The sequence below is a fragment of the Leptinotarsa decemlineata genome, unplaced genomic scaffold (genome assembly GCF_025532065.1).
Source record: "Leptinotarsa decemlineata unplaced genomic scaffold, Ldec_3_MD MMD2_tig00078422_RagTag_RagTag, whole genome shotgun sequence".
Classification (NCBI taxonomy): Eukaryota; Metazoa; Arthropoda; class Insecta; order Coleoptera; family Chrysomelidae; genus Leptinotarsa; species Leptinotarsa decemlineata.
The window spans coordinates 1,183,694-1,210,194 of NW_027412747.1; the positions used below are offsets into that span (position 1 = coordinate 1,183,694).

General features: G+C 34.7%; 1 protein-coding gene across 1 annotated transcript in view; it reads right to left on the minus strand.

The window, feature by feature from the left end:
- Positions 1 to 26,501, minus strand: part of Myo81F (unconventional myosin 81F) — a 359,268-nt gene that overhangs the window by 165,689 nt on the left and 167,078 nt on the right. The window contains exon 11 of the mRNA XM_074185988.1: positions 25,355 to 25,883. Within this exon, the coding sequence (XP_074042089.1) occupies positions 25,355 to 25,883 (529 nt within the window). The remainder of the gene's footprint in view (positions 1 to 25,354; positions 25,884 to 26,501) is intronic.

The following is a 26,501-nucleotide window of genomic DNA, read 5'->3' on the forward strand; positions in this document are numbered from 1 at the left end:
CAATTGATAGTATCTATAATCGTTTTCGAGTGATGACTGTGCTTAGAAATACTCGAAGGTATAACTCTGGAACACCGAAAACCATATTTCATCAGTTCGGACTTCCATTGATTTGAAATTCCTGACAAAGTATTAATGGGATTAACCGAAAATAACAATTTTATTTGAACAAAAAAATTTAAATTACAAAGAAATAACATAAAACCAAACAACAATCAAAAAATAAAAATTGAAATATTAATAAAAGCTGAAAATTAAAAATTATCATTAACAAAAAATGAAAAATAAAAATTGAAATGTTTCAAACCAAGGTATGTCACGATATTTCGATTGTTAGTATCCACAATCGTCTTCGGGTGATAACTGAACTTATTCCTCCGAGATCCGACTATTTAGGTCATTCGAGTGCTTTCACCTATCCCCTCTTCTCTCTCTCCGCTTCAATGGTTTTTAGCGGTAGATGACCGTTAAGCGGTAGTTGGTCGTTTTTCGTTTGATTAGAGGTTTTCATATGTTACGTATCTCTACGCTAGCTTGACTAAATACGTTGTTGGACAACATATACGCGGCTTCTTTGAATTTTCTCCTAAAGCAGTGTTCCTCTTTGTGGATGATTTCAACTTGAGCCCACTTGATATAATGTTGATGAGCCCAAACATGCTCTGCTATTCCGGATTTGCTGGTCTCTCCTCGCTGTAGGTGTTTCTTGTGCTCAGCAATGCGAACTTTCAATGGCCTCTTAGTTTCACCGATGTATGATTCTCCGTACTCGCAGGGTATCCGGTAAATGCAATTCTTGGAATCGCAGTCCGTGAGGCTGCTACGGATAGTGTTCCCAGATCTGAAGCAGGTCCTGATGTTATACTTGGACCCAATCCTTCGTATCCTTTCCGATAATCCTCTGATGTAGGGAAGTACAAGTACTGGTTGTGGAGGCTTCTCTTCCTTGTGAAGCTCTTGCTGTTGTCTAGCTAAAGCCTGTTCTACCATCAATCTGGAGTAACCATTCCGTCGAAGGTCGTTTTTGATGTTGCCAAGTTCCCTTTCGAGACCTTCCTTCGTATTACAGAGCCCGAAGGCAATAATAGTAATTTTAGCACGCCCTGTATGCTATGGAGTCGATTTCTTGGTGTTATTTGAATATTTCAAGTTTGTCCAAACTATCATCAAAATATCAACGTTTCATGAATTGAGAGTACTGATGTACTTAATTTCAATTAAGGCTATGTTTTGGACCATATTTAGCACAATTTATTTTTTATCTCGAAAACAGATAGAGATAGGTATAGGACATTATTAACAAAAAAGTATTAAAATACTAGAGCGATTCCAAAAATGTATTAATATACGGGGTGTTCCATTTAAAAAAATAAAGTTGCTAGGACTTTTTGATGGAAGTGGCAACGCCGCAATGCTGAAAATATTTTAGATCGATAGGACAGGTAAGGAAATGTGAGAGGTGAAATTTTCAGAAAAATCATGCATTGCGTTTTCCAGAAACGTCTAACCTACCATCGATCGTGAGTCACGCTGTATGTATTCGAAAGCTGTATTCGGATATTTTTCAAATTTTGTATTCAGTATCCGTATCCGTGGCCAAATTTGTAAGTATCCGAATACCGAATACTTTTTTCGATCTTCGGAAACATTTTATGCAGGCGTATCCTGTCGCGTTTTGTCGGGCATCTTCGAAAACGGTGAAATACAATTTTAGCACTTTGCCACCTCGAAAAATGAGTTATTAGAGTGCCTCGTACAAGCTGATTCACGGTGGATGGCACATTAGACGTTTCTGGTGAACCAGACAACGGATCACTTTGAAAATTTAATGGAGGGCATATTCGGACATTCTCTAGCCAACTAAAATATTTTCGACAATGCGGTGTTGCCGCTTCTATTAGAAAGCAGTAGCAACTTTGATTTTTCAAATGGAACACTCTGTATACAATATTATTTTTGGAATCTCCAACAATTGCCCCACAACTTTTCTTGATATTTCCCTATACCTATCTGTTACCGTTTTCGAAATAAAAATTAATTTCAATTTTTTTCTTCGAAAATCATGACTTCTAAAAATGCCGATATCTTTTAGTTAAGAAGTACTATGATATCGAAACTTGGTTTGGAGTTAGGTGATACTTGGACACTTCCCACACGTCAGCCTAATCTCCGTTACTTCAATACAGGGTGGTAAAAAAATACAGTTTTTTCGTTTGCTTGAAAAAGTTGCTGAAATTTGATTATTTTAAATGGAACACCCTGTATATTATTGAAAATTCGGAAAGCTGCTGAAATTTGCTTTCTTTCTATGTATATCATACCTATACCTAACTAGTCAAGTTTCGGACTTATGAACATTTATTTGTGAAAATGTCCCTTCAGAATGGTATTTCCATTCGGTATTTGGTAAGCAGGCCATGATTACTATTTGACAGTAGCGTTGTGACATTCTCCTAATAATATCGACATTTTCGTCACTTCAGAAGTTGCAAATACCTTCAAAACGATGGAACAAAACTATTCAAACGAAGTTCTTATGAATTTGTTCATTATTTTTGGACAGTGTGACAAAATTATCAGCAGAACATGTAGAAAGTTCAATGAAATGTATCCGAATCTACCGCCAATGAACCTCAAGAAATTTATACGAATTCAGAACAATTTCAATACATTTGGATCAACTTTAAAAGCACCAAGAAACTTGCCTCGACCCGTAACTTTCGAAGACAACCAGATTAATGTCTTAGCATATTTTCACGCATTTTCCGAGTCATCGATAAGAAGTGCTGAAGAAGATTTGGGTATAAAATATTCATCGGTTCAAAGAATCTTGCGAAGACATAAAATGCATGATTAATAATTCACCAAAATTCAAGCAATGAAGCCTCAAGATCCTCAACAGAGAGTAGAATTTTGTGAAATGTTGTTGACACTTTTTTTAAATGAAATTATTTGGACTGATGAATCGAAATTTTCGAGAGAAGGGATTTTCAATAGAAAAAATCGTCATTATTGGTCCAGTGAAAATCCTCACGTCACAAAAGAAGCCGGATTTCAAGAAAAATTTAGTTTTAATGTCTTCTGCATGTTGATGGGCAACAAATTGAGGTACGTGATATACGAGGAGTCCAGAAGCTACCTGAATATTTTGGAGAATACTGTAGACAGTTTCGTGGATAATCTGCCACTCGAAGATTATCGAAACTGTTGGTACCAACTAGACGGAGCTCCTGCACTTTGCACAAGAGAAGTGAGCGCAGAACTGGATAGACTATTTGACGATCGGTGGATGAGGCGCTTGGGACCATGGAATTGGCCAGCGAGATCACCCGATCTTAATCCATTAGATTTTTATTTGTGGGGAATGTTTAAAGAAAAAGTTTACAAAATACCCGTGCGTTCGAGAGATGAATTGTTAGAAAGGATTGCCCAAACATTTGAAGATTTGGCTCCCAATGAAATCAGATCTGCCACCACGAAAGCAGTCAACACCCGCATTTTAAAGTGCTTGGAAGTGAACGGCCAGCGATTCGAACATATTTTGAAATATTCCACATGATTGTTTTACTTTTTTATAATTATTCATATCAATATTTCCAATTTCAAGTTTCTTGGTGCTTTTTTTAAAGTTTATCCAAACATATTGAAATTGTTCTGAATTCGTATAAATTTCTTGAGGTTCATTGGCGGTAGATTCGGATACATTTCATTGAACTTTCTATATGTTCTGCTGATAATTTTGTCACACTGTCCAAAAATAATAAACAAATTCATAAGAACTTCGTTTGAATAGTTTTGTTCCATCGTTTTGAAGGTATTTGCAACTTCTGAAGTGACGAAAATGTCGATATTATTAGGAGAATGTCACAACGCTACTGTCAAATAGTAATCATGGCCTGCTTACCAAATACCGAATGGAAATACCATTCTGAAGGGACATTTTCACAAATAAATGTTCATAAGTCCGAAACTTGACTAGTTAGGTATAGGTATGATATACATAGAAAGAAAGCAAATTTCAGCAGCTTTCCGAATTTTCAATAATATACAGGGTGTTCCATTTAAAATAATCAAATTTCAGCAACTTTTTCAAGCAAACGAAAAAACTGTATTTTTTTACCACCCTGTATTGAAGTAACGGAGATTAGGCTGACGTGTGGGAAGTGTCCAAGTATCACCTAACTCCAAACCAAGTTTCGATATCATAGTACTTCTTAACTAAAAGATATCGGCATTTTTAGAAGTCATGATTTTCGAAGAAAAAAATTGAAATTAATTTTTATTTCGAAAACGGTAACAGATAGGTATAGGGAAATATCAAGAAAAGTTGTGGGGCAATTGTTGGAGATTCCAAAAATAATATTGTATACAGAGTGTTCCATTTGAAAAATCAAAGTTGCTACTGCTTTCTAATAGAAGCGGCAACACCGCATTGTCGAAAATATTTTAGTTGGCTAGAGAATGTCCGAATATGCCCTCCATTAAATTTTCAAAGTGATCCGTTGTCTGGTTCACCAGAAACGTCTAAATGTGCCATCCACCGTGAATCAGCCTGTACGAGGCACTCTAATAACTCATTTTTCGAGGTGGCAAAGTGCTAAAATTGTATTTCACCGTTTTCGAAGATGCCCGACAAAACGCGACAGGATACGCCTGCATAAAATGTTTCCGAAGATCGAAAAAAGTATTCGGTATTCGGATACTTACAAATTTGGCCACGGATACGGATACTGAATACAAAATTTGAAAAATATCCGAATACAGCTTTCGAATACATACAGCGTGACTCACGATCGATGGTAGGTTAGACGTTTCTGGAAAACGCAATGCATGATTTTTCTGAAAATTTCACCTCTTACATTTCCTTACCTGTCCTATCGATCTAAAATATTTTCAGCATTGCGGCGTTGCCACTTCCATCAAAAAGTCCTAGCAACTTTATTTTTTTAAATGGAACACCCCGTATATTAATACATTTTTGGAATCGCTCTAGTATTTTAATACTTTTTTGTTAATAATGTCCTATACCTATCTCTATCTGTTTTCGAGATAAAAAATAAATTGTGCTAAATATGGTCCAAAACATAGCCTTAATTGAAATTAAGTACATCAGTACTCTCAATTCATGAAACGTTGATATTTTGATGATAGTTTGGACAAACTTGAAATATTCAAATAACACCAAGAAATCGACTCCATAGCATACAGGGCGTGCTAAAATTACTATTATTGCCTTCGGGCTCTGTAATACGAAGGAAGGTCTCGAAAGGGAACTTGGCAACATCAAAAACGACCTTCGACGGAATGGTTACTCCAGATTGATGGTAGAACAGGCTTTAGCTAGACAACAGCAAGAGCTTCACAAGGAAGAGAAGCCTCCACAACCAGTACTTGTACTTCCCTACATCAGAGGATTATCGGAAAGGATACGAAGGATTGGGTCCAAGTATAACATCAGGACCTGCTTCAGATCTGGGAACACTATCCGTAGCAGCCTCACGAAAACCAGGTCACCAAACGCGGACTGCGATTCCAAGAATTGCATTTACCGGATACCCTGCGAGTACGGAGAATCATACATCGGTGAAACTAAGAGGCCATTGAAAGTTCGCATTGCTGAGCACAAGAAACACCTACAGCGAGGAGAGACCAGCAAATCCGGAATAGCAGAGCATGTTTGGGCTCATCAACATTATATCAAGTGGGCTCAAGTTGAAATCATCCACAAAGAGGAACACTGCTTTAGGAGAAAATTCAAAGAAGCCGCGTATATGTTGTCCAACAACGTATTTAGTCAAGCTAGCGTAGAGATACGTAACATATGAAAACCTCTAATCAAACGAAAAACGACCAACTACCGCTTAACGGTCATCTACCGCTAAAAACCAATGAAGCGAGAGAGAGAGAAGAGGGGATAGGTGAAAGCACTCGAATGACCTAAATAGTCGGATCTCGGAGGAATAAGTTCAGTTATCACCCGAAGACGATTGTGGATACTAACAATCGAAATATCGTGACATACCTTGGTTTGAAACATTTCAATTTTTATTTTTCATTTTTTGTTAATGATAATTTTTAATTTTCAGCTTTTATTAATATTTCAATTTTTATTTTTTGATTGTTGTTTGGTTTTATGTTATTTCTTTGTAATTTAAATTTTTTTGTTCAAATAAAATTGTTATTTTCGGTTAATCCCATTAATACTTTGTCAGGAATTTCAAATCAATGGAAGTCCGAACTGATGAAATATGGTTTTCGGTGTTCCAGAGGTATACCTTCGAGTATTTCTAAGCACAGTCATCACTCGAAAACGATTATAGATACTATCAATTGAAACTTGAAGTAACTTTGCTTGAAATCTTTTGATTTTTATTTCATTTTACTTGTTCAATTTTTCGCTTAATTTTCATTTCAGGATTTTTTGCTTAATATAATTGTAATTTTCAGCCATTAATTTTTAATTTCCAATTTTATTTGTTCTTTCAGGGAATTCAAAGCATATTATATTAGACAATGGAATTACGAACTAATGAAATTCGCAAAAATAATGGCAGTAGTGAGATGCAATAATAGGGGACTGAGGAAATCGCCCTGTGAAAATTCCTTCTGAAAGTAACCCACTCTGTTTGGGGGACTACAGCCTCACCAGATTTCATAGCGAGGCGAGTCCACCCGATCAGTTGTTCAAGGTATCTCACCATTTTGTCGAGTACCGCAAGGCATCTGAACACATGCAGAATAACCTCTTGCGATCATAGAGAGATGAGCTCATCCAGGTCATAAAGAAGTTATGCTTATACTGTATCGAGTCCTGCGTTACACATGTATCGATGAGCAGATTCTCTTCGCATTCAGAGCTCTTCGACCCTCTCTGCTCATATATCCGTTCGAATACTCAGTCAATTACGGTGAATATTCGTGTGTGTATAAGATGCTCTTAAACGAAACTCTGATTTTGGGGACAATAACGGCCCGCCCCTTGACAAACCAATCCGACATCGGGTGTCCTCCGTTTAGCCATGAATAGAAAACTCTGGCTGCATGGCGATAATTGGTAGTGTTACTAACTGCTATTTCCTGTAGAAAATTCAGCCTAGCACGTTTGTGCTGTCCAGTGATGTGAAATGTCAGGAATATACCTGTAAGTGCTTTGTATACTTCCTAAATGGTCTGTGGAATTGGGACGCTAGGAAATAAAGGACTAACATCAAAGAAAACCAAAATATCACCTCCTTGGAGCACGATGTTTTTTGTATGTTGTATGAACTCTAAGGAGCTTTTGATACTGAAACCTGGTTCCGCAATAGGCAAGCAAGCCTTTGAATTCCTTAGTGAGCCAATTTCCTATTTGGTAGGAGATCCAATAGCGGATACAATGGAGCGCATTGATTTTTCCGGTTTGTGAATTTTTGGGAGGCAATATAGTTTTGACACGTGGAAACGTGTAAGTTTCGTTTCAGTTGAGGGTAAGTATGTTGTCGTATTTCTTGAGGACGTCTTTTTTACTTCGGCAATCATCTTTGGTAACGGGTTCCTGGACAATTTTTGCATTCGGTCCATTAGTGATGAGAGTATTGACCCTTTCGTAGTAGTCCGATTTACCCAGAATTACTACTTTGTTACCTTTATCGGCTTACAATTGAAAGACGTCTTCGTCTTTCAATCTCTTCATAAGTTCATTTTGGTTTTTATGGTCGTTTATTAAATGTCTCGGTTTATCTGTTATCATGTTTCTGGAAATTTGATTCCTTACTTTCTCTCGAAACATTTCCTTTTCCATATATGGAATCAAACTTTCAACTCTAGTAGATGAACTAGGCGGGTTCTGGCGCATTTCTAGGTCGTGCGTCGTTGATAAATGTTTCAGAGATACTTTAGTGAGTGGAAGAGAGAAACGTGTGACGTAATCGACGCAGAGAAGGATGGAATTAGTATTGGAGGGATTCAAAGAGCGTGGACCCCCTTGGCACTCCGCCTCACCCCTCAAGCTTTCTTAGGGCTTCACCTTTGAGCCCCCATGAGGTGCACCAGTCACGTGTTCCTAGTGGTCATCGGCATGAGGAAAATCAAATTAAAAAAAGCTATTGGTATAATAATCGAACCCAGGTCATCGGCTGGTAGGCTTTGTCCGTAGCCTTGACACCAACCTGATGTTGATAAATGATTGCAAATTGTTGCCATTTATGGCGGTTGTTTCGTCGACTGTCATCGACGATTCAGAGTGATGAATGAAAGCAGAGAAGAATGAGTATCGGAGAGATTCAGAGAGCGTGGTGAAATTATAAAAATAAAAAATGTTGATGAAAATATTGGTAGCGCGAAAGTGATATAATAATGAGAAATGAAGAATCATAAAAAAACATGGCGGCAATGTAACAGATATTCAGTGGAGTATACAGGGTGTTTCAAAATACATCATTTAAGAAAAAACATGGTGTCAATGTGTACGAGGTGTGAGAAAAATACATCATTTAAGAAGGAAACAAGAAAAAAACATGACAGCTCAACACTTCCAACGTGCGGGAGAAATAAACAATTTAAGAAAAAACATGACAATTCAACGTTTCAGCGTGCGATTCCTCAATATGTACAGGGTGTCTCAAAATACATAATTTCAGAAAAGAACATGGTATCCATGTGTGAACAGAGTGTTTTCTCAAAATACATCATTTGAGAAAAAACATGTCTGTTCAACCAAAGTCTAGCGTTTCAACGTGCGATTCCAATAATATTTCAAAAAATTCCCGAAACACGTCAAATGTAAATTATAATTTGACATTCCTCAACGTAAAAATGCCACCCTACCTTTAACCCCCTTCGATTGACAGGAACAACCCCCAATTTTCAAATGGGAAGTATATGTTTGTAATATATCGTTTGAAAGGTCTCTTCATTCTCTATTCGAAAATGTTATCGCTTTCAAGTTCATTGCAACAAATAAAAATAATTAAAATCATGTGGTTACCGAAATTCGATAAAATACACTCAAAAACTAAGATGTAACGAAGTAGATGTTCAAAATGTTCACCGCGAACGTCTTGGCAACATCCTAATCTCAAATAGAACTGTCTTTTAAAATTACTTAACATATCAGGCATGGCCGAACTAATCGAAAGCGTTATTCGTTCTTTAAAGTCTTTCAAATCTGAAGGTTTAGTTTTGTACACATTGCTAAAAAAGAAATCAGGTGATCGCGCTGGCCATTCAATCAATCCTCGCCTCCCTATCCACCGATTGGGAAATGTATCGAGGAATTGCCGGACATTAACTTGGTAATGTGGTGGTGCTTCATCCTGCTGAAAACATATCGTGTTCACTGGAACCTGAGGGTTTTCTGGATCAGGATATAAATTTGCTGAACTTGGAATGACATCATTTTGAAGTAGTGCCAAATAATTATCGCCATTCAAGTTGCCCTCAATGGAAAAGGGACCAGTGAGAAAGAAAGAAGAACATCAGAGATGAGGAAATTGAAGAATGCAAAAATAGGCTAGATAATTTGCTTACTATATCAAGATATCACACGGATTTAAGAGGAGCTTATAGTGCAACAAAAAAATTGTACAATCAATTGTTGAAAAAGAAAAGAGAAGATTTCTACCAAGAAAAAATCACAACATCTGATAATAAAATGAAATGTATGTAGAGTATTCATAAAGATATAGTAGGTAAATATAAAGCTACAAACCCAGTATTTGAAGGGAATCCAACAAACACGGCTAATCGATATAATTAATTTTTATTAAACATTATACCTGAACTATTTGAGAAACTAAATAAAACTGAATTCACTTGTAACTTCACAAATAATTCACAATCAATGTTTCCTGTAACCTGTAACCGAAGATGAAATAAACAATTTGGCCCAGAAAATTAAAAACAAACATACTTGTGGTGATGACAAAATACCAGTTAGTTTGATGGAATTATGTATTGATAATGTTGCTAGTATTATTTGCCATATAATTAGCAACACTTTTACACATGGAATCTTTCCCGAACAATTGAAAGTTGCTTTGACAACACCCATCTATAAGAAAGGAGATTGTAAGTTATTTGAGAATTTTCGACCGATAAGCGTTTTACCATCTTCTTCAAAATTTTTTGAGATGGGCATGTGTGATAGAGTCATGACATTTATGAAAAAGTGCAACCTGTTAAGTTCTTCTCAACATGGATATATAAAAGAAAGATCGGTAGAAACGGCAATAATTCAGTTCACTGAGAAAATTATTCAGTCATTTGAAAATAATAAATATACCAATGGTATTTGCCAGTCACTTACATTTGGATTGCTGAAAGTAACAGGGGAGAATGGTGTAATAACAAATTAAAATACATAAACAATAGAATAAAAGCTCATACATAGTTACACAAGAGATAAGAATATTCATTACTGATATCGATATGAGTTCAGTTTCATTTCGGAAACTAAATGTGTGAAATTCATCCTAATTAATACCCAGGGTCAAAATCGGAGGTAAAACCACAATATATCGTAATTTTTTACCAGAGACTAGGTTCATTTTTAATAATGGCGTTCACTTGTTCCTAGAAAATCAGTTTAATAACGAATAGGTGCATAAACATTTTTTTACGCGTTTTATGCACGTGGTTTTCGGTTTAATATACAGTTACGAAAGGGGAAATTTTTCGAATCCTGAGTTTGGTAAACTGAGAAGACGGCATGATTGAAATCGTATTCACTAAAACATAGTCGCTCTGATTTCAACCGAAAAAACATTTTATATACACACTTAAAATACCGGAGTTAAGTTTTAGGTAACCGGAAACTGACACTGGTGTTCACTACATGACGATATATATCTTACGAAGTTCTGCACAAGACTTTTATTCGCGGATTTTGGTGTATTTATATGGTTTTGGAAACAGGTGAAATTCAATTACATCTGCCTAGCGACGAAAAACAAACGGCAGCTGTTACATGCGGCCCTTTTGAACATCTAGTTTATGCCACCATCAATACTACTTCAAACATTACCGACTGACATTTAAAACAAACTTTCGGCGCGGAGTATTTGACAATCAGACAGTTGGGCCGTATTTTGAAACTTTGATAACTCCGAGTTGCCGAAATTTTTTGACTTATGATATTGATGTTTTGGATAATATATGGAACAGACAGAACAGAATCAGTATCAGTATGATCGATCCGAAGATGATTCCGAAAATCAAAGTGTTGTTGGTGTTATCGACTACATCGATCTTTTTCACTGTTGACAACTTTCCTGCCAAGTTGTGGAGCTCGTACATTTCGTCTAGGCGAGTTTGGAGAAGTTTTGCGTCTCGTAGACATTCGGGTCCAAATCCACATTGTTGATTTGGATTTTTGACAGAATCAGAGGTTTTCCCTTTTGAATTTTCATCTTGTTGGAAAACGTCTTGTGGGTTATTTGGATTTCACATGATTTGGGTATTTTGACGAGTGTGGGGATGTTAACTTCGATATATCGATCATCTCTGCACTTTGAGAAAATTCTTTCTCCTCGTACGGGGATGATCAGCACTTCCTCTTGGGTGATTTGTTCGGCTATTGTTGATTGGAATGAGTTGGCAATTTGTTGTGATATTGCCTTCAATCAGCTGGGTTGTGCACTGGTCCTGTGGGTAGTAGTCTTCGATACAGAAATATGTTTCCTCCAATAATGGACACATGTTTGATTCAAATTGATTTTTCGAAGCTGCTCGTGCCAAATAGGGATATTCGAGGACAAAAATATGGTCGTTTTGGATGATGGGGTACAGGCGATAAAACATAAAAATTTCGTTTCTGATAATTGGAACATGGATTGAGAAAATCAATTTCGTGTTCGAAAATATAACTTGTGGGCCAAAGAATTGATAGTATGACAAAATATTTTCGAATTTTGGAATTTCGCTTTCATCGTAAATTTGACTCAAATATTTTATCATTTCTTCCAGATCTGAACTGGATATAATTGAATTATGCAAAGCATTCAATTGCGTCTTCTAGGTTGTCAATGAATGTTATGATATTTTGGCAGTCCAAAATGATCTGAGAAAGTACACCATGAAAACTGATATAATTTTTGAGATCGACAATGGTTTTTTGAATGGCAAACTGGAATGTTTTCAAGCTGTTTTCGAGCGCTTCTTGATTTGAATTGAGCGTTCGAATGGTTCGATTATAATGATTGATTAATTGTTTTGATAGAGGTTTGAAGATTCAATTCGTGAATTATATTTTCTTGATTTATTTCCAATATTGCAATGGTTTGATCGTAACGCTTTCCGTCATCAGCGTCAAGTGTTCCGAAAAGCCATTTATTGATTTTGCCGATTCCATTGATCATACCACGTTTAACACGAATATGTGGTTGAAGGTTGTCCAGTTTTGTCTGAGTTGTTTGAATGAGATATTCAGTTCTCTGAAGCATATTTTCGGATAGACCATGGTAGGAAATTGGGTTGGTAACATTTTCCTTATTGAAATTATTTTTGATTACAATTAAATATATTTTCAAGTTATTTAATTGATTGATAATTGGACTCAAATCGATGTAGTAAAGAAATGTATGTTTACTATAGATAATTTTGGCGTTGCCTAATTGTATGGGAAGAATGGGGTTATGAATGGTATTGATTTGAATGTCTTCGTCACATAGTACTTGAAGTACGTGAAGTATTAGGGTCAGGATTGGTAACCTCATTTTCGTCAGTTCCCTGTAACAAAGTTTTTTTGTTAGTTTTGGGCTTTCGGGCAATATTTTTGTTATAGGTTCCTTTGTTGGTTTTTAGCTTTATTTTTGTTTCCTTGAGTATTTTAGTCTTATTGAATTTGGGTCGGTCTTTTTGTCGTGGTTTAGTCCTGATATATGCTACTTGTTGATCAGAAAAATCGGGGGGTTCATCTCGGTTTTCATTTTTCTTGTCTATACATTTTTCCTTGGTTTGTTGGTTTGTCTGTTGTATAGATTGGTACAATTTTTGGATAGTGTCTTTATGGGCTTGAACGAATTCTGTATTATTAACTTCAGATTCGAATTTATTGAAATTTCTTAACAAAAATTCACAAAATTGATTTTTTATTCTTAAATCACTCGTCTAGAATAGACACCGATTTTGTTCGCAATGAACTGCCCTAAATTATCTTCACCGAAATCCTTATGCAGATGGTTCAGTAAAGGCGAAAAGGAAATTTGGAACTTACAGTTATTTTGGTGGTCCAAAATCTTGTAGTCTCCAGTTCCTCCTCTAATGATTCTTTGTAGCCTCCAGAAGTAGGGTCGTTTCTTGGTCCGTCCGGTACACTCCTCTATGGATCACAATTTTTCGAATTTGTGCTTAAGAAGTAAACACTCCAAGTCGCGAAAAATTACTTTTAACGCACTGCGCAAATTCTACCGACTGCGCCAGTTGAATACTTTGAACGGAGAATTGTGTTTTTAAAAAATTATTCATTTTATAAATGTACAATTGAAAACGACTTTCTCTATCAGGAGTTACAAATAGAATGATTGAAAATGATAATATCGCCACGCAAGTCCAGATAAGGATTTCTTGGAAAACCGCTGTCAGCAGATCATGTTTCCGTGAGAGCAGCAATCCGTGGGAACGGTCGTTCCATAACTCGCAAATATAAAACCCCAATTTATAAGCCGTTAAAAACGTATTCAGAAAAACCATCGTTTGTGTTGAGCGTGAAGGACAACCAACAGAAATACATTTCAAGCCTACAGATAGTGAATTGTTGGAAACTGTGTATTGTGATATTTACTCCAATACTAAATTTCATTATCAAAACTTATAACAGTTACATTCAATTTGGAGTTTTTTTTTAGTTGAAACGGGGAAACACTTCTGCTCATTTTTTTAAAATTGTCATTCAAATTTTCTTAAAAAATCATGTTGCTCACGAAGAAGTCAATATAAATTGTATATTTCATTAGTTCGGACTTCCATTGTCTAATATGATATAAATTGATTTGAAATCCCTGAAAGAATTGTAAAAAAATTGAAAAAGATTATCTAAAAAACTATAATAAGCAAAAAAACTGAAATTACAATGAAATAAAATACAAGTAACATTTTAATTTCGTGTTAATAATTTTTTAATTTTCATCTCGTGTTAATAGCTCATTTTTTATTTTTGGTTGTTGCTTTTTTTTTATTTCATTATAATTTCAGTTTTTTTGCTTAATATACCTATTTGTTATTTTTTCAGATATTTTTTTTAATTTTTTACAGATTCTTTCAGGGATTTCAAATCAATTTATATCATATCACTATGCTATCTTCAGCGCTAGCTGAAGGATAGCATAGTAGGCTAATTCACCACCTACCACCAACATAAACAGTCCCCTATCAAAATCCGAAATGAAAGTACCTCTGAAGAAGTTAACCATGCATGAAAAAATTCCACAGTACAACGGCCCTGAAAAAGATACTGAGGTAGTGACCTGCAATCATCTAATATGTTGATATCACCCATTATAAACTTTTTTGTGTGTAGGTCATTAGTTCACATACAATAAAATATATGACCAACTATCCTTATCAACGATTTGATGGTGTTATATTCATTAAAGTATTTTAGAAAGATACCAACTCCACTTTTTTGGTTTGCATAACAGCATTGAATTCGGTAGATCTTTCTTTTCCTCATTTGTTATCCAGGTTTCCAAACTTAATTATAACTGTGTCCAAGAATGAAGAAGTAGAAAGCCAAAAAACTTTTCCGAAAAAACTATTTTTTCTTAAAAATGTCCCGTGTCAATATTTAACCTCGTTGAGTAAAATTTTCAATATAACAAGATTATTTTTGATAGATATATTTTTTCTGTGTTTACAATTAAGCTGTGTAGTCGCTGAATGTTGAATAAAACGTATTATATGGATTTTCCTAAGTGATCCTACCCCAATTCCAAAAGTTCCACGACCTGCAAAGAATTTATTTACTCTTCTAATTTTGTATTTTTTTTTGACTCGCAGCAATAAACCTACAATTTTGTATCCTTACTTTCTAGTTTCATTTCATTCCAAACTGATTCGGATTTTCAATGTATAAACGTTAATATGTCAGTAATAGAATAAATGTATTTCTCTTCATTCTTATTATACTCGTATTCTTTTTTAGCAGATTTGTATCCCATTAACTACAGATGAGTTCGAAATATTTTAATGCAGTTTACACCCACAGTGTGACCTTAGATGCGAACTGTTAGATATAGTTATCGAGCAAATAATAACGCTTCTTGAGTTCTTTTCATAAAACCAAACATTAAACCAAAATAACTAATATCAAATTCACAACAAAACATCATAACATTCCTTGATTTTTCTCAATAATCTTTTAAAGAACCCGAATTCATCATTCAGTATGCCGTCCTTCCCGTTCTATACAAATTATAGTCCTTTCATTGACAGACTATGTGGCATTTTTTATTTTCAAAAATCTACTAAGATAACATTTTATCGATTTGATCAGTACCTACTATTTTCTTCCCTACATGTAGCATTAGTTATGTTATGTTAAAAATCACGAAATTTTATATCATGTATAGTACAAATATGTGTGATTGATGACTTGTTTATTTTGTGGTAATTCATGATCACTTTAATGAAATGAATAAAAACACCTTTGTCTAATTACCACTTGTTGATTTTATTTATACGACCGGTTTCGAGTTTGACCCCATTATCAAGTATAAAACTGAGATGTGAAGTTTGAAAACTTGGTTTTATCAAGAGTAAGGTCAGGTATTTGATAAACAGGTAGTTGGGCGAACCATGATGCCAACTTTAAAATTCGCCACTGAAAATTCTAGGGGTTGTTAAACTTATAAATTCAATAGAGGAGACCTAAATAAATCGAGTTGCTCATTTAGAGGTATATTTCTGATTCTTAATTGATTTTTTGATTTCCATGGCTTCCAGCAAGTTTGGCCTGTATATACTGCAGAGCATTCGCCACACTCTATTCTATATACAGGCTGATTCACGGTGGATGGCACATTAGACGTTTCTGGTGAACCAGACAACGGATCACTTTGAAAATTTAATGGAGGGCATATTCGGACATTCTCTAGCCAACTAAAATATTTTCGACAATGCGGTGTTGCCGCTTCTATTAGAAAGCAGTAGCAACTTTGATTTTTCAAATGGAACACTCTGTATACAATATTATTTTTGGAATCTCCAACAATTGCCCCACAACTTTTCTTGATATTTCCCTATACCTATCTGTTACCGTTTTCGAAATAAAAATTAATTTCAATTTTTTCTTCGAAAATCATGACTTCTAAAAATGCCGATATCTTTTAGTTAAGAAGTACTATGATATCGAAACTTGGTTTGGAGTTAGGTGATACTTGGACACTTCCCACACGTCAGCCTAATCTCCGTTACTTCAATACAGGGTGGTAAAAAATACAGTTTTTTCGTTTGCTTGAAAAAGTTGCTGAAATTTGATTATTTTAAATGGAACACCCTGTATATTATTGAAAATTCGGAAAGCTGCTGAAATTTGCTTTCTTTCTATGTATATCATACCTATACCTAAGTAGTCAAGTTTCGGACTTATGAACATTTATTTGTGAAAATGTCCCTTCAGAATGGTATTTCCATTCGGTATTTGGTAAGCAGGCCATGATTACTATTTGACAGTAGCGTTGTGACATTCTCCTAATAATATCGACATTTTCGTCACTTCAGAAGTTGCAAATACCTTCAAAACGATGGAACAAAACTATTCAAACGAAGTTCTTATGAATTTGTTTATTATTTTTGGACAGTGTGACAAAATTATCAGCAGAACATGTAGAAAGTTCAATGAAATGTATCCGAATCTACCGCCAATGAACCTCAAGAAATTTATACGAATTCAGAACAATTTCAATATGTTTGGATAAACTTTAAAAAAGCACCAAGAAACTTGCCTCGACCCGTAACTTTCGAAGACAACCAGATTAATGTCTTAGCATATTTTCACGCATTTTCCGAGTCATCGATAAGAAGTGCTGAAGAAGATTTGGGTATAAAATATTCATCGGTTCAAAGAATCTTGCGAAGACATAAAATGCATGATTATAAATTCACCAAAATTCAACAGATAGGTAACAGATAGGTATAGGGAAATATCAAGAAAAGTTGTCGGGCAATTGTTGGAGATTCCAAAAATAATATTATATACAGAGTATTCCATTTGAAAAATCAAAGTTGCTACTATAATTTTCAGCTATATAAAAATTAATTTCACAATATTGCCTATCTAAATTTATTTTTGCAATGTGTCCTTATGTAGTAATCAGTAAACCCAACAATATCATTTTAACAAGCTATATAGTATGCTCTTTGGTATAAGTCCGTCATCATTATTCATGATATTATTGTGTTTACTTATTTCTACACTCTCATAGGCATCTAGTTACTTGTTGTTAACTGCAGCTTGACTGCATTAACCTTTCTCTCTCTCTCTCTCTCTCTCTCTCTCTCTATATCTATATATATATATATATATATATATATATATATATATATATATATATATATATATATATGGAATTTTCGGAAGCTTCTCTGATTTTTGCAGTTTGTATTTTTCAAATTAAAATTGTTGTGAGTATTGCCTCCGCGAGCTACCGGTAGCTCGCGATCGACAGGTTGGCGACCACTGCTCTAGCCCCTACTCTATCTGAACGTGTCATCCTGTTGTGTGTCCTTTTATATGATCCGAAAGCCTCAATACAGGTACTTCAGGTACTTTAGGTAAACTTGCCTGTATTTGGATTACATCAGGTACTATTCTTTGTGTTTGATCTTCTCTAGGTTTATTGTTTCCAGGAGCGTGTCTTGATTTGTTTAATATATTGTTGTGTTTTGATTTGTACTTGTTCCTCGATAAGTGATTTATGACTGTTAAATTTATGGATGTTTAAGTTTTCCCAAATGTCCATGCAGTTTCCCGTATTGACTTGTTTTATGAGTTTTATGTTCTCTGGTGTGGGGAAATTATGTTTGTTTTGTATGGCGTGTGTTGCGAGGTTTGATTCATATACTATTGGGTTTATGTATGCCTTTTTGTGCTCATCGTACCTTTGGATCAGTTTTTTCTTGGTTTGGCCGATACAGAATTTGTTGCAGTCCGAGCATTGTATACTGTATATCCCGTTTTGGTTTTTGTCTTCTTCTTTTTCATAGCTGTTAATTTTTTGTGTTATTTTCGTGTCTGGCTTGTATGTGATGTTGATGTTCAATGGATTGAAGATGTTTGTTAGTTTTTTGGTTTGGTCTCCTATGTACGTAAATGCTGTCCATCGTTGTGTTGTTTTGTCTGTTGGGGTGGCTTGATCCTTGTTCTGTATTTTTTGTTTGGCATACATAAACCCAATAGTATATAAATCAAACCTCGCAACACACGCCATACAAAACAAACATAATTTCCCCACACCAGAGAACATAAAACTCAAAAAACAAGTCAATAAGGGAAACCGCATGGACATTTGGGAAAACTTAAACATCCATAAATTTAACAGTCATAAATCACTTATCGAGGAACAAGTACAAATCAAAACACAAGACCTAATATTCAATATATCAAACAAATCAAAACACACTCCTAGAAACAATAAACCTAGAGAAGATCCAACAAAAAGAATAGTACCTGATGTAATCCAAATACAGGCAAGTTTACCTAAAGTACCTGAAATGACGCGTTCGGATCGTATAAAAAGACACACAACAGGATGACACGTTCAGATAGAGTAGGGCCTAGAGGATGACAACACGACCAGCTGTCGAAAGCGCTCGCAGATAATTAAACAGAAGTTATAGAGCTTCAAATCCTTTTTGTAACTCACATTAATAGTAAAATACTGAAAACAAAGGAAAATTTGTTGCATTTTACTATATATATATATATATATATATATATATATATATTATTATATATATATATATATATATATATATATATATATATATATATATATAGTAAAATGTCAAAAATCAAACTCTGCTCTACTTTGCCAAGCTTTCGCTTCTAATGGAGAGCTTCTTCACGGCCTATAATTTAGTGAGTTGTGAATTTTTTCGTCTTTGAATAACATTACAAATCATACTTTCAATAAAAATGAGTGAAAAACAATAATAATTTGACGAAAAAAGTTAAACACGTATAGGATTTTTTTTTGGGTTTGACAAATGTCATACCTTCACATAAATGTCATTTTTCAATGGGTATGATGATTTCATAATTTTTGACTCTAAAGAAAGAGTTATTGACTGTATATACTGCTGAGATTCTCACTGTCCGTTTTCTTATTCATACAAGCAGAAGACTTATTAATTTCAACTATTTCAAGAAAAAGGCGTTTGGAAATATTTTTTTCTATATGTAAAACTTTGATATTAGAGTAATTTGGTTTATGTCCTGTTTCTTTAGAATGATGATTTCTTATTAAGCTTTATATCACTTTTATGTGAAGTTATTCTATCATTAAGAATTCTAGATGTTGTTCCAATTTAATCCAAGTTACAATTGTTACAAGGAATGTTATAAATCACATTTGACTTTTTTGTAGTATCCGTTTTATCTATCTATCTATCTATCTATTATATATAATATATATATATATATATATATATATATATATATATATATATATATATATATATATATATATATTTTGTACCAGGCCAGTACATGTGATCACAAAATAGGTTATAATACTAATTTTGAATGAAAATGGAGAAGAAGAAATAAATGACATGACAGTTCAGAAAACAATTACATTGTTGGATTCAGTAATGCCAAACTTTCATCCTATACAGGAATGCCAATGTGATTATGATTATTTTATGTACTATACTCAAATAAAGATGAATTTTTGAAATTATGAATTTTTTTTTCAATTTGTAGTAAAAAAGAGTAAATATATATAATTATAAGATTAAGATTAAGAAAATGTTAGTGTCAAAGTTTGAAAACCTGGAACAAATGAGGAAAGAAATTGCACCAAATTCAATGCTGTTATGCAAACCAAGAAGGTGTAGTTGCTATGTTTATAAAATACTTCAATGATTACATCATTAAATCTTTGATAAGGATAATTGGTCATATGTTTCACTGTACATGAACCAATGACCTTCACAAACAAGGAAGTTTTATCACGGGTGATATCAGTATCAACATTATAGATGACTGCAGGTTAGTACCTCAGTATCTTTTGTCAGGGCCGTTGTACTATGGAATTTTTTCCTGCATAGTTAGTTCCGTCAGATGTGCTTCCATTTCGAATGTTGGTGTGTAGTTGGGTAACATATTGGGTGTTTATTTTTGCTACTGAAACTGTTCGCGTATTTGTGTTTTTTTATTGCCTCCCGCATTAGCCGACTATGCTATCTTTCAGCTAGCGCTGGTTACTTAACTACTACTGATATATTTGTTACTTGAAGATATCAGATCTATTTCATTTTTGGTGCCGCACACTGTATATAAAGTCGACAACACATGTAGTAGTCATGATTCAAAGTAAGTCACAATCGAGGACAAACAATATTGGTGTACCACAAGGATCTATCTAAATATTTATGTATGCTGATGACACAAATATACTGGTCTCAGAAACTAACACACGCAAACGAATTTTATAAATGGTGTCTTCATAATGAACTAAATGTATCCAAACTTTTATATGACATTTTTAACGCAAAATATGAACAATTATGTTAGTTATTTAATGAAAATCAATAATAAAAGCAATGAACAACTGATTACTATTGAATTTCTTGGAATTGATATGGACCATAAGATGACATGGTGATGCTCTTGTGCGAAAATTAAGCACTGCATATTTCTAATTAGACAGCTTTGGAAGTATTGAAACTGGCCTATCATCGACTTGTCCAGTCCCTATTAACATATGGTCTGATGTTTTGGGACAATTCAGCTAATATTGATGAAAATGTTTCTTATGCAGAAGAAAATTATTAGGTCAATGGTGGACCTAATAATTACCTAGTAATCTAAATTACTATAAATATAAAGATAACAAGGGGATTCAATGTTATCAAATAGCTCCGTTCACAAATAATTTAACAAAAAAATATAACAACTTACAGCAACCCTCCTGCAGACTATCAATAAGGCAATACTGTCATATTTATCAAAATATAGAGTGTTAATGCTTTAAAGAACTGTTTAGTGTCGAAATGTCAAATCAAAATTATTTCAGGAATGCTCTTCATAAATATTTGGAAGAAAACATATTTTATTCTTTCAATGAATTTTTTATGAATGTATTTTCATTATCATATTATATTAACATTAATGTGCTACTATTTCAATGTTCTTTGAATGTACAATTGTTTCTTTTTATTAATGAACAGATGATAGTTCTTTTAAAACATACAATTGTTCTTTCACTTACGACTTGATAATAGTTCTCTTAATATATACTTATTTCATCTGTATTGCTGAAGCTTGGAGGTGCTGTTATGATTAGTCCAATAAGTTTATGTGACGTGTGTCTTTTATACATTTGTATGGACTTCGGTGATGAATAAATTTGATTTGATTTGGTGTCAGAAACATACATACCATCGCTAGGGGATGAAACACTTACCGCATCATCAAATAATAACCCAACCTCAGCGGTTACCATGGCAAAAATCCACTAATTACGATATGAACTGCTTGACCATGCGCCTTACTCACCAGATCTAGCCCCAAGCGACTTTTTTTTGTTCCCTCATTCAAAAATTGCGCGTATGGAGTCGAAACAAGACTATGAAAAACCAAAAACAGTACTTGATAAAAATAACTGCATGAAAGCAAGTGAGATATAAGTGGAACTACCTATTGATGTGACACCCAAGTTAGCTTGCCAAGTTTTTATGTTGGCGTTGGTGGTTTGACCAACTGACAACTGCATTAGCAGAAATTTAGGAAGCTTTCCTGGAATGTTATCTGAAAACGAATTCACATGTTTCTAGAAATTATATAAAATCAAGAAAGGTGCAGTCAAGCTGCTGAAGAATAATTCCATGAAATTTAAAAGATGAAGATGATTACTATTCTGATCTCCCAATTTGATTTCAATTCAAGAGCCACCGGTAGACAGCTGTTTCAGCCTGTTGGGCATCGTCAGTACCGGGCAGGTCATCCTCGATTGAAGACAAAATGTGAAACACCAAGAACAGTAATTGATAAAAATAACAGCGTAAAAGCAAACAAGACATAAGTGGAACCATCTATTGGTGTGACACCCAAGTTAGCTTGCCAAGTTTTTATGTCGGCCTTGGTGATTTGACCAATCAACTGACAACTGCATTAGAAGAAATTTGGGAAGCTTTCCTGGAATGTCATCGGAAAACGAATCCACGTTTCTAGAAATGATATAAAATCAAGGAAGGTTAATGCAGTCAAGCGGCTGGAAAATAATTCCATGAAATTCAAAATATGAAGATAAGAACTATTCTGCGTAAAAGCAACTTTTTTTAATTTATATCAGATACACTCCTGTATTTATAATATTTATATTTCGGACCCGGATGTCACGCAGGTAGCTATAACTGCCTACGTAGTCAGGTTGGTTGCTGTCTAACCACAAATGTGCGGGTTCCTCCGTACATATGTACCATATGTGGCTTCTTGTATATATGCAGGGCTGTAACGAAAAGAAATACTACCAGGGGGGGGATCCAAATTTTCCAAACCCCACCAGCAAAATTTCCCAACTTTCGAAAAAATGAAAGCCGAGGGTTTAGTTACTACTATATAATATATTTTCTTACTTAGCTATCCAAAGATTGGCTGAACGCTTATGCCCATTAGGGTATGCACAAACAAAAATAAATTTTAGTAATTATAAAAATAATAATGGGAATTATTTTCTACTTTGGACCAAGGTCCTTGGTCTTCCACCATATCCACCATGAATAGGAATATTCGATACAAATGAAAGGAAACAACATCTAAATAATATTGTGCTTATTGTTTTCTACTATTATTTTTTCGATCTTCACGGCCCGAAATTTCCCAACTTTTTCAAGTCAAAAAAACAGCGAAAAGTTGGGAATTTTGTAAAATTGTCACTTCAAAATCTGTGGACTGTTCAGGACTGTTCTTTAACTTGGGAGAAATTAAACTTTTTTGAAGTTTTCAAACAACTCAGAATTTCAAAGTATGGGATCTCCAAGTTATGCATGTTGGGAAATCCCAACCTTCTCCCGGTTCTTTCCCTTTTCTTATTACCTCTCCCTTCTTTTCTCTCATTTTTATTTTTTTTTAATTTTCATTCATTTTTTTACTATTATTTTTTTCTATCTTCACGGCCCAAAATTTCCCAACTTTTTCACAAGTCGAAAAAGCAGGGGGGGAGGCTCCCCCCCATGGCGACGGCATCTTTTTCGACAACCACAACAGATCCAAGGAACTACACAAACTCAAAGCTGCCCAGCAACCCACATCCCAAACTACCCGATGAACAGACTGACTAGCCAAAATCTTTTCTCCCATACATCCATGAAGTTACCGACAAAGTAATACAAATTCTGAAAAATAGCGAGCGCGCGCCAATAATTCATTGGCATATTGTTGTAAAATATTATATGACAATTTTTAAAATATTTTTTGTCTCATTTGAAATATGAAATACAATAATTTTATTTTAATGGACTGTTGTTCAAATTGTGAACTATATCCACTTTTTAAGCAACTGAAAACATTGAACATATTTTCTTTGATTAACCATCCTGTTTTATGTAAAATTAGGAAATGTCTTCAATACGCAAACTGCAAATTAAAATAACTTAATAAATGGTATGGATAAAAGTACTTTCGGATTATTGATAGAGATGAAGACAGAAGGAGAGATAGTGTATAACAAACCCTATCAACTGAATAATATTTAAGTTTTTTCCAACATGTCATAACTTTCACCTACTCTGAATATTTTCAGACTGCTGTTAATCACAAAATTTTTGTATCAGTGCCGTGTTTGGTTTGGGAATTCTAAGACAATCAGCCTGTCTTGTAATACATGAAAATTTAATGGGTAACCTCAAGAATCTGTGTATGGCCCTTTACTTATTTTTATTGTATAATAATGACTTGGCTAATGTTTCTATAGAAGATGAATTGACAATCTTTCTGAGTGAATAAATTCTCAGAACTCCATATTAACAATAAATTTAATTTATCATAGATGACCAGTCGATTGTATAAAATGGCTGTTTTGCCCTATATCCAATTCATTCAATAAGGAATGCCTACTTCACCCTTTGTGAATCATACCTGTGTTAAGGAGGCAATTCTCAAATATCAATAAACCCGTTCTCATTGTTCAAAAAACCGCTTTGAGATATATGTGCAAGGCTCGAGTTCGAGATTCCTGAATACTTCTTTTTTCAGTACAGTATTAACTATCATGAGCTTGCCTTTTCATTTTAGAGACAGTTTGCCTCGTAAAGAGAAAGTACAAGGAAAATATTATGTTACAAGTGAGCTATGCTTCTCGTCTCAATCACAATATTACTCTTCTTTTTTTTATAATGAGAGAAACCTATTTAACAATATTCAGCGACACTTTTTTGTATGAAAGTAAAGGAACTCAAGAAGAGTACTTTGCCCATGCACTGAAGATGACTGCCGCAGAAGAAGAACACGGCAAAACCTGGAAGCCAATCAAAACAGTTAGTTTATTATTCTGCAGAAGATTTTTGACTTTCTACTTCTTCATGTGTTTTGATGATAGCTACTTTTCAAGCCTTGCTCAACAAGTGTGCATTTATGATAATAAGCTTATTTATTACTTTTTTTTATACCGAAGTATGCGCTGGTCAGGCCCTATCCCCCAAAGCCCCGATACATTCGGGAGGGCACGCCAGCATTATCAACCAACGACCACTCCCCACACCGTGGGGTAAGTGATCATTGGGTCCGAGAATCATGTGCCCTGAGCAAGCGCAGTAAGCCAAGAATGACAGCTTTCTGTATCTGTCCGGTTAAGATTTCTGCCTTAGTGCGGCAGACCAGTATGATTTTAAGATTTGAGAGTAGAGAGGGAGTCATTCCACCAAGGACTCCAATTATCTGAACAACCATCTTGACAGAGTGGTCTGGATAGAGTCTGCGGAGTTCGAAGAGAAAATCTCGATATTTTATCCGTTTCAACTCCTCTTTTCGGACAATATTCGTCTCGATAGGAGCTGAAAACTCCACAACAAATATCGTCTTGCTTGGTGGTCGAGAAGGAGTACATCAGGCTAATTGGCTTGTACGAGTCATTATTATTATTTACTTATTTATTAAGTTACATAGATCAGTTATCAAACAATGAATTAATATAATTTTCAACTCATAATAACTCACCAGTGCACTATTTGATCTGGTATCGTCAGGTGTGGGTTTAGGAGTCTCAGAAACTAATCTAGGTGGAGCAGGAAGTGGCGGTGGAGAAACACAAACTGATACAGGTTCCTCTCTAGGAAGAACAGCTTCATAAATAGGTTCATCCGTTTTTGCTTCTAGCTGTTCTGGCATTATTATATGAGGTTCTGCAATGGTCTGGGAGGTTGTCGGAGGTGGCGGCGGCGGGGGACCTGTTGGCTCTGGCAAAGTGGGAAAACCCATTTTAGGAAGTGTAGGTTGTTGTTGTTCTTGAGCTAATCCTTCCAGTTCTTGTTGAATGACTGTTTCAAGTTCCACATCCAAATCCTCAACAAGTTCGTTCATTTTCTCCCCTATTTCATCAATTATCTGATTACGATTATTGGGATGAACATCAGAAAGGAAGGCGAAGAGATTATCCAGGTCAACTGACTCTGCTACTCCTTCAGGTCTATTGTGCTTGAGCTGCTCAGCCATTTGTGATAAGGCAGCTATCTCTTGTTCGGCCGCTCTAAAACAAAAAAAATCATTTACGGTTGTAATTATAGCAAAATATAAAAGAAAATTGATTTCTTCAGATTAGGTACGATGATGAGTAATTCTTACGTGAGTCCAATCACTCTCTTGAAGAAACGTCATGGTCATCAACATGTAATGTAAATCTCAAACAATTAGGGAGATTGAATGATCGCCAGAACGGCTGTCGTCATCAAAGATCAACCAAAGAGCTTGTGTCGATTGACTGTGGCAAGAGACATGAATAAATCGAAACAATTTTTTTGACTATTTACCGCATTCGCCTCTCAATGTTTAGGTGGAAATGAACAGAAGTGTCTACTCACAATTTTTTCGACAACAAAATTGCCTGTAAATAGAAAAGGTGACACTATAGGCAGACTTAATGGTTTTTTCAATTACCACTCAATGGATTTTTCATCACTTTATTGGTTTTTTTATTGCTCCTCAATGGGTTTTTATCACCTAAATGTCTTTTTATTACACTTTATTTTTTTTTTTTATCACCTTAATGGCTTTTTAATTGCTCCCAAATGGCTTTTTATCATATGAATTTCTCCCCAATGGATTTTTGCTGTTCATTTAATGGATTTTTGTTGTTCACTAATGGCTT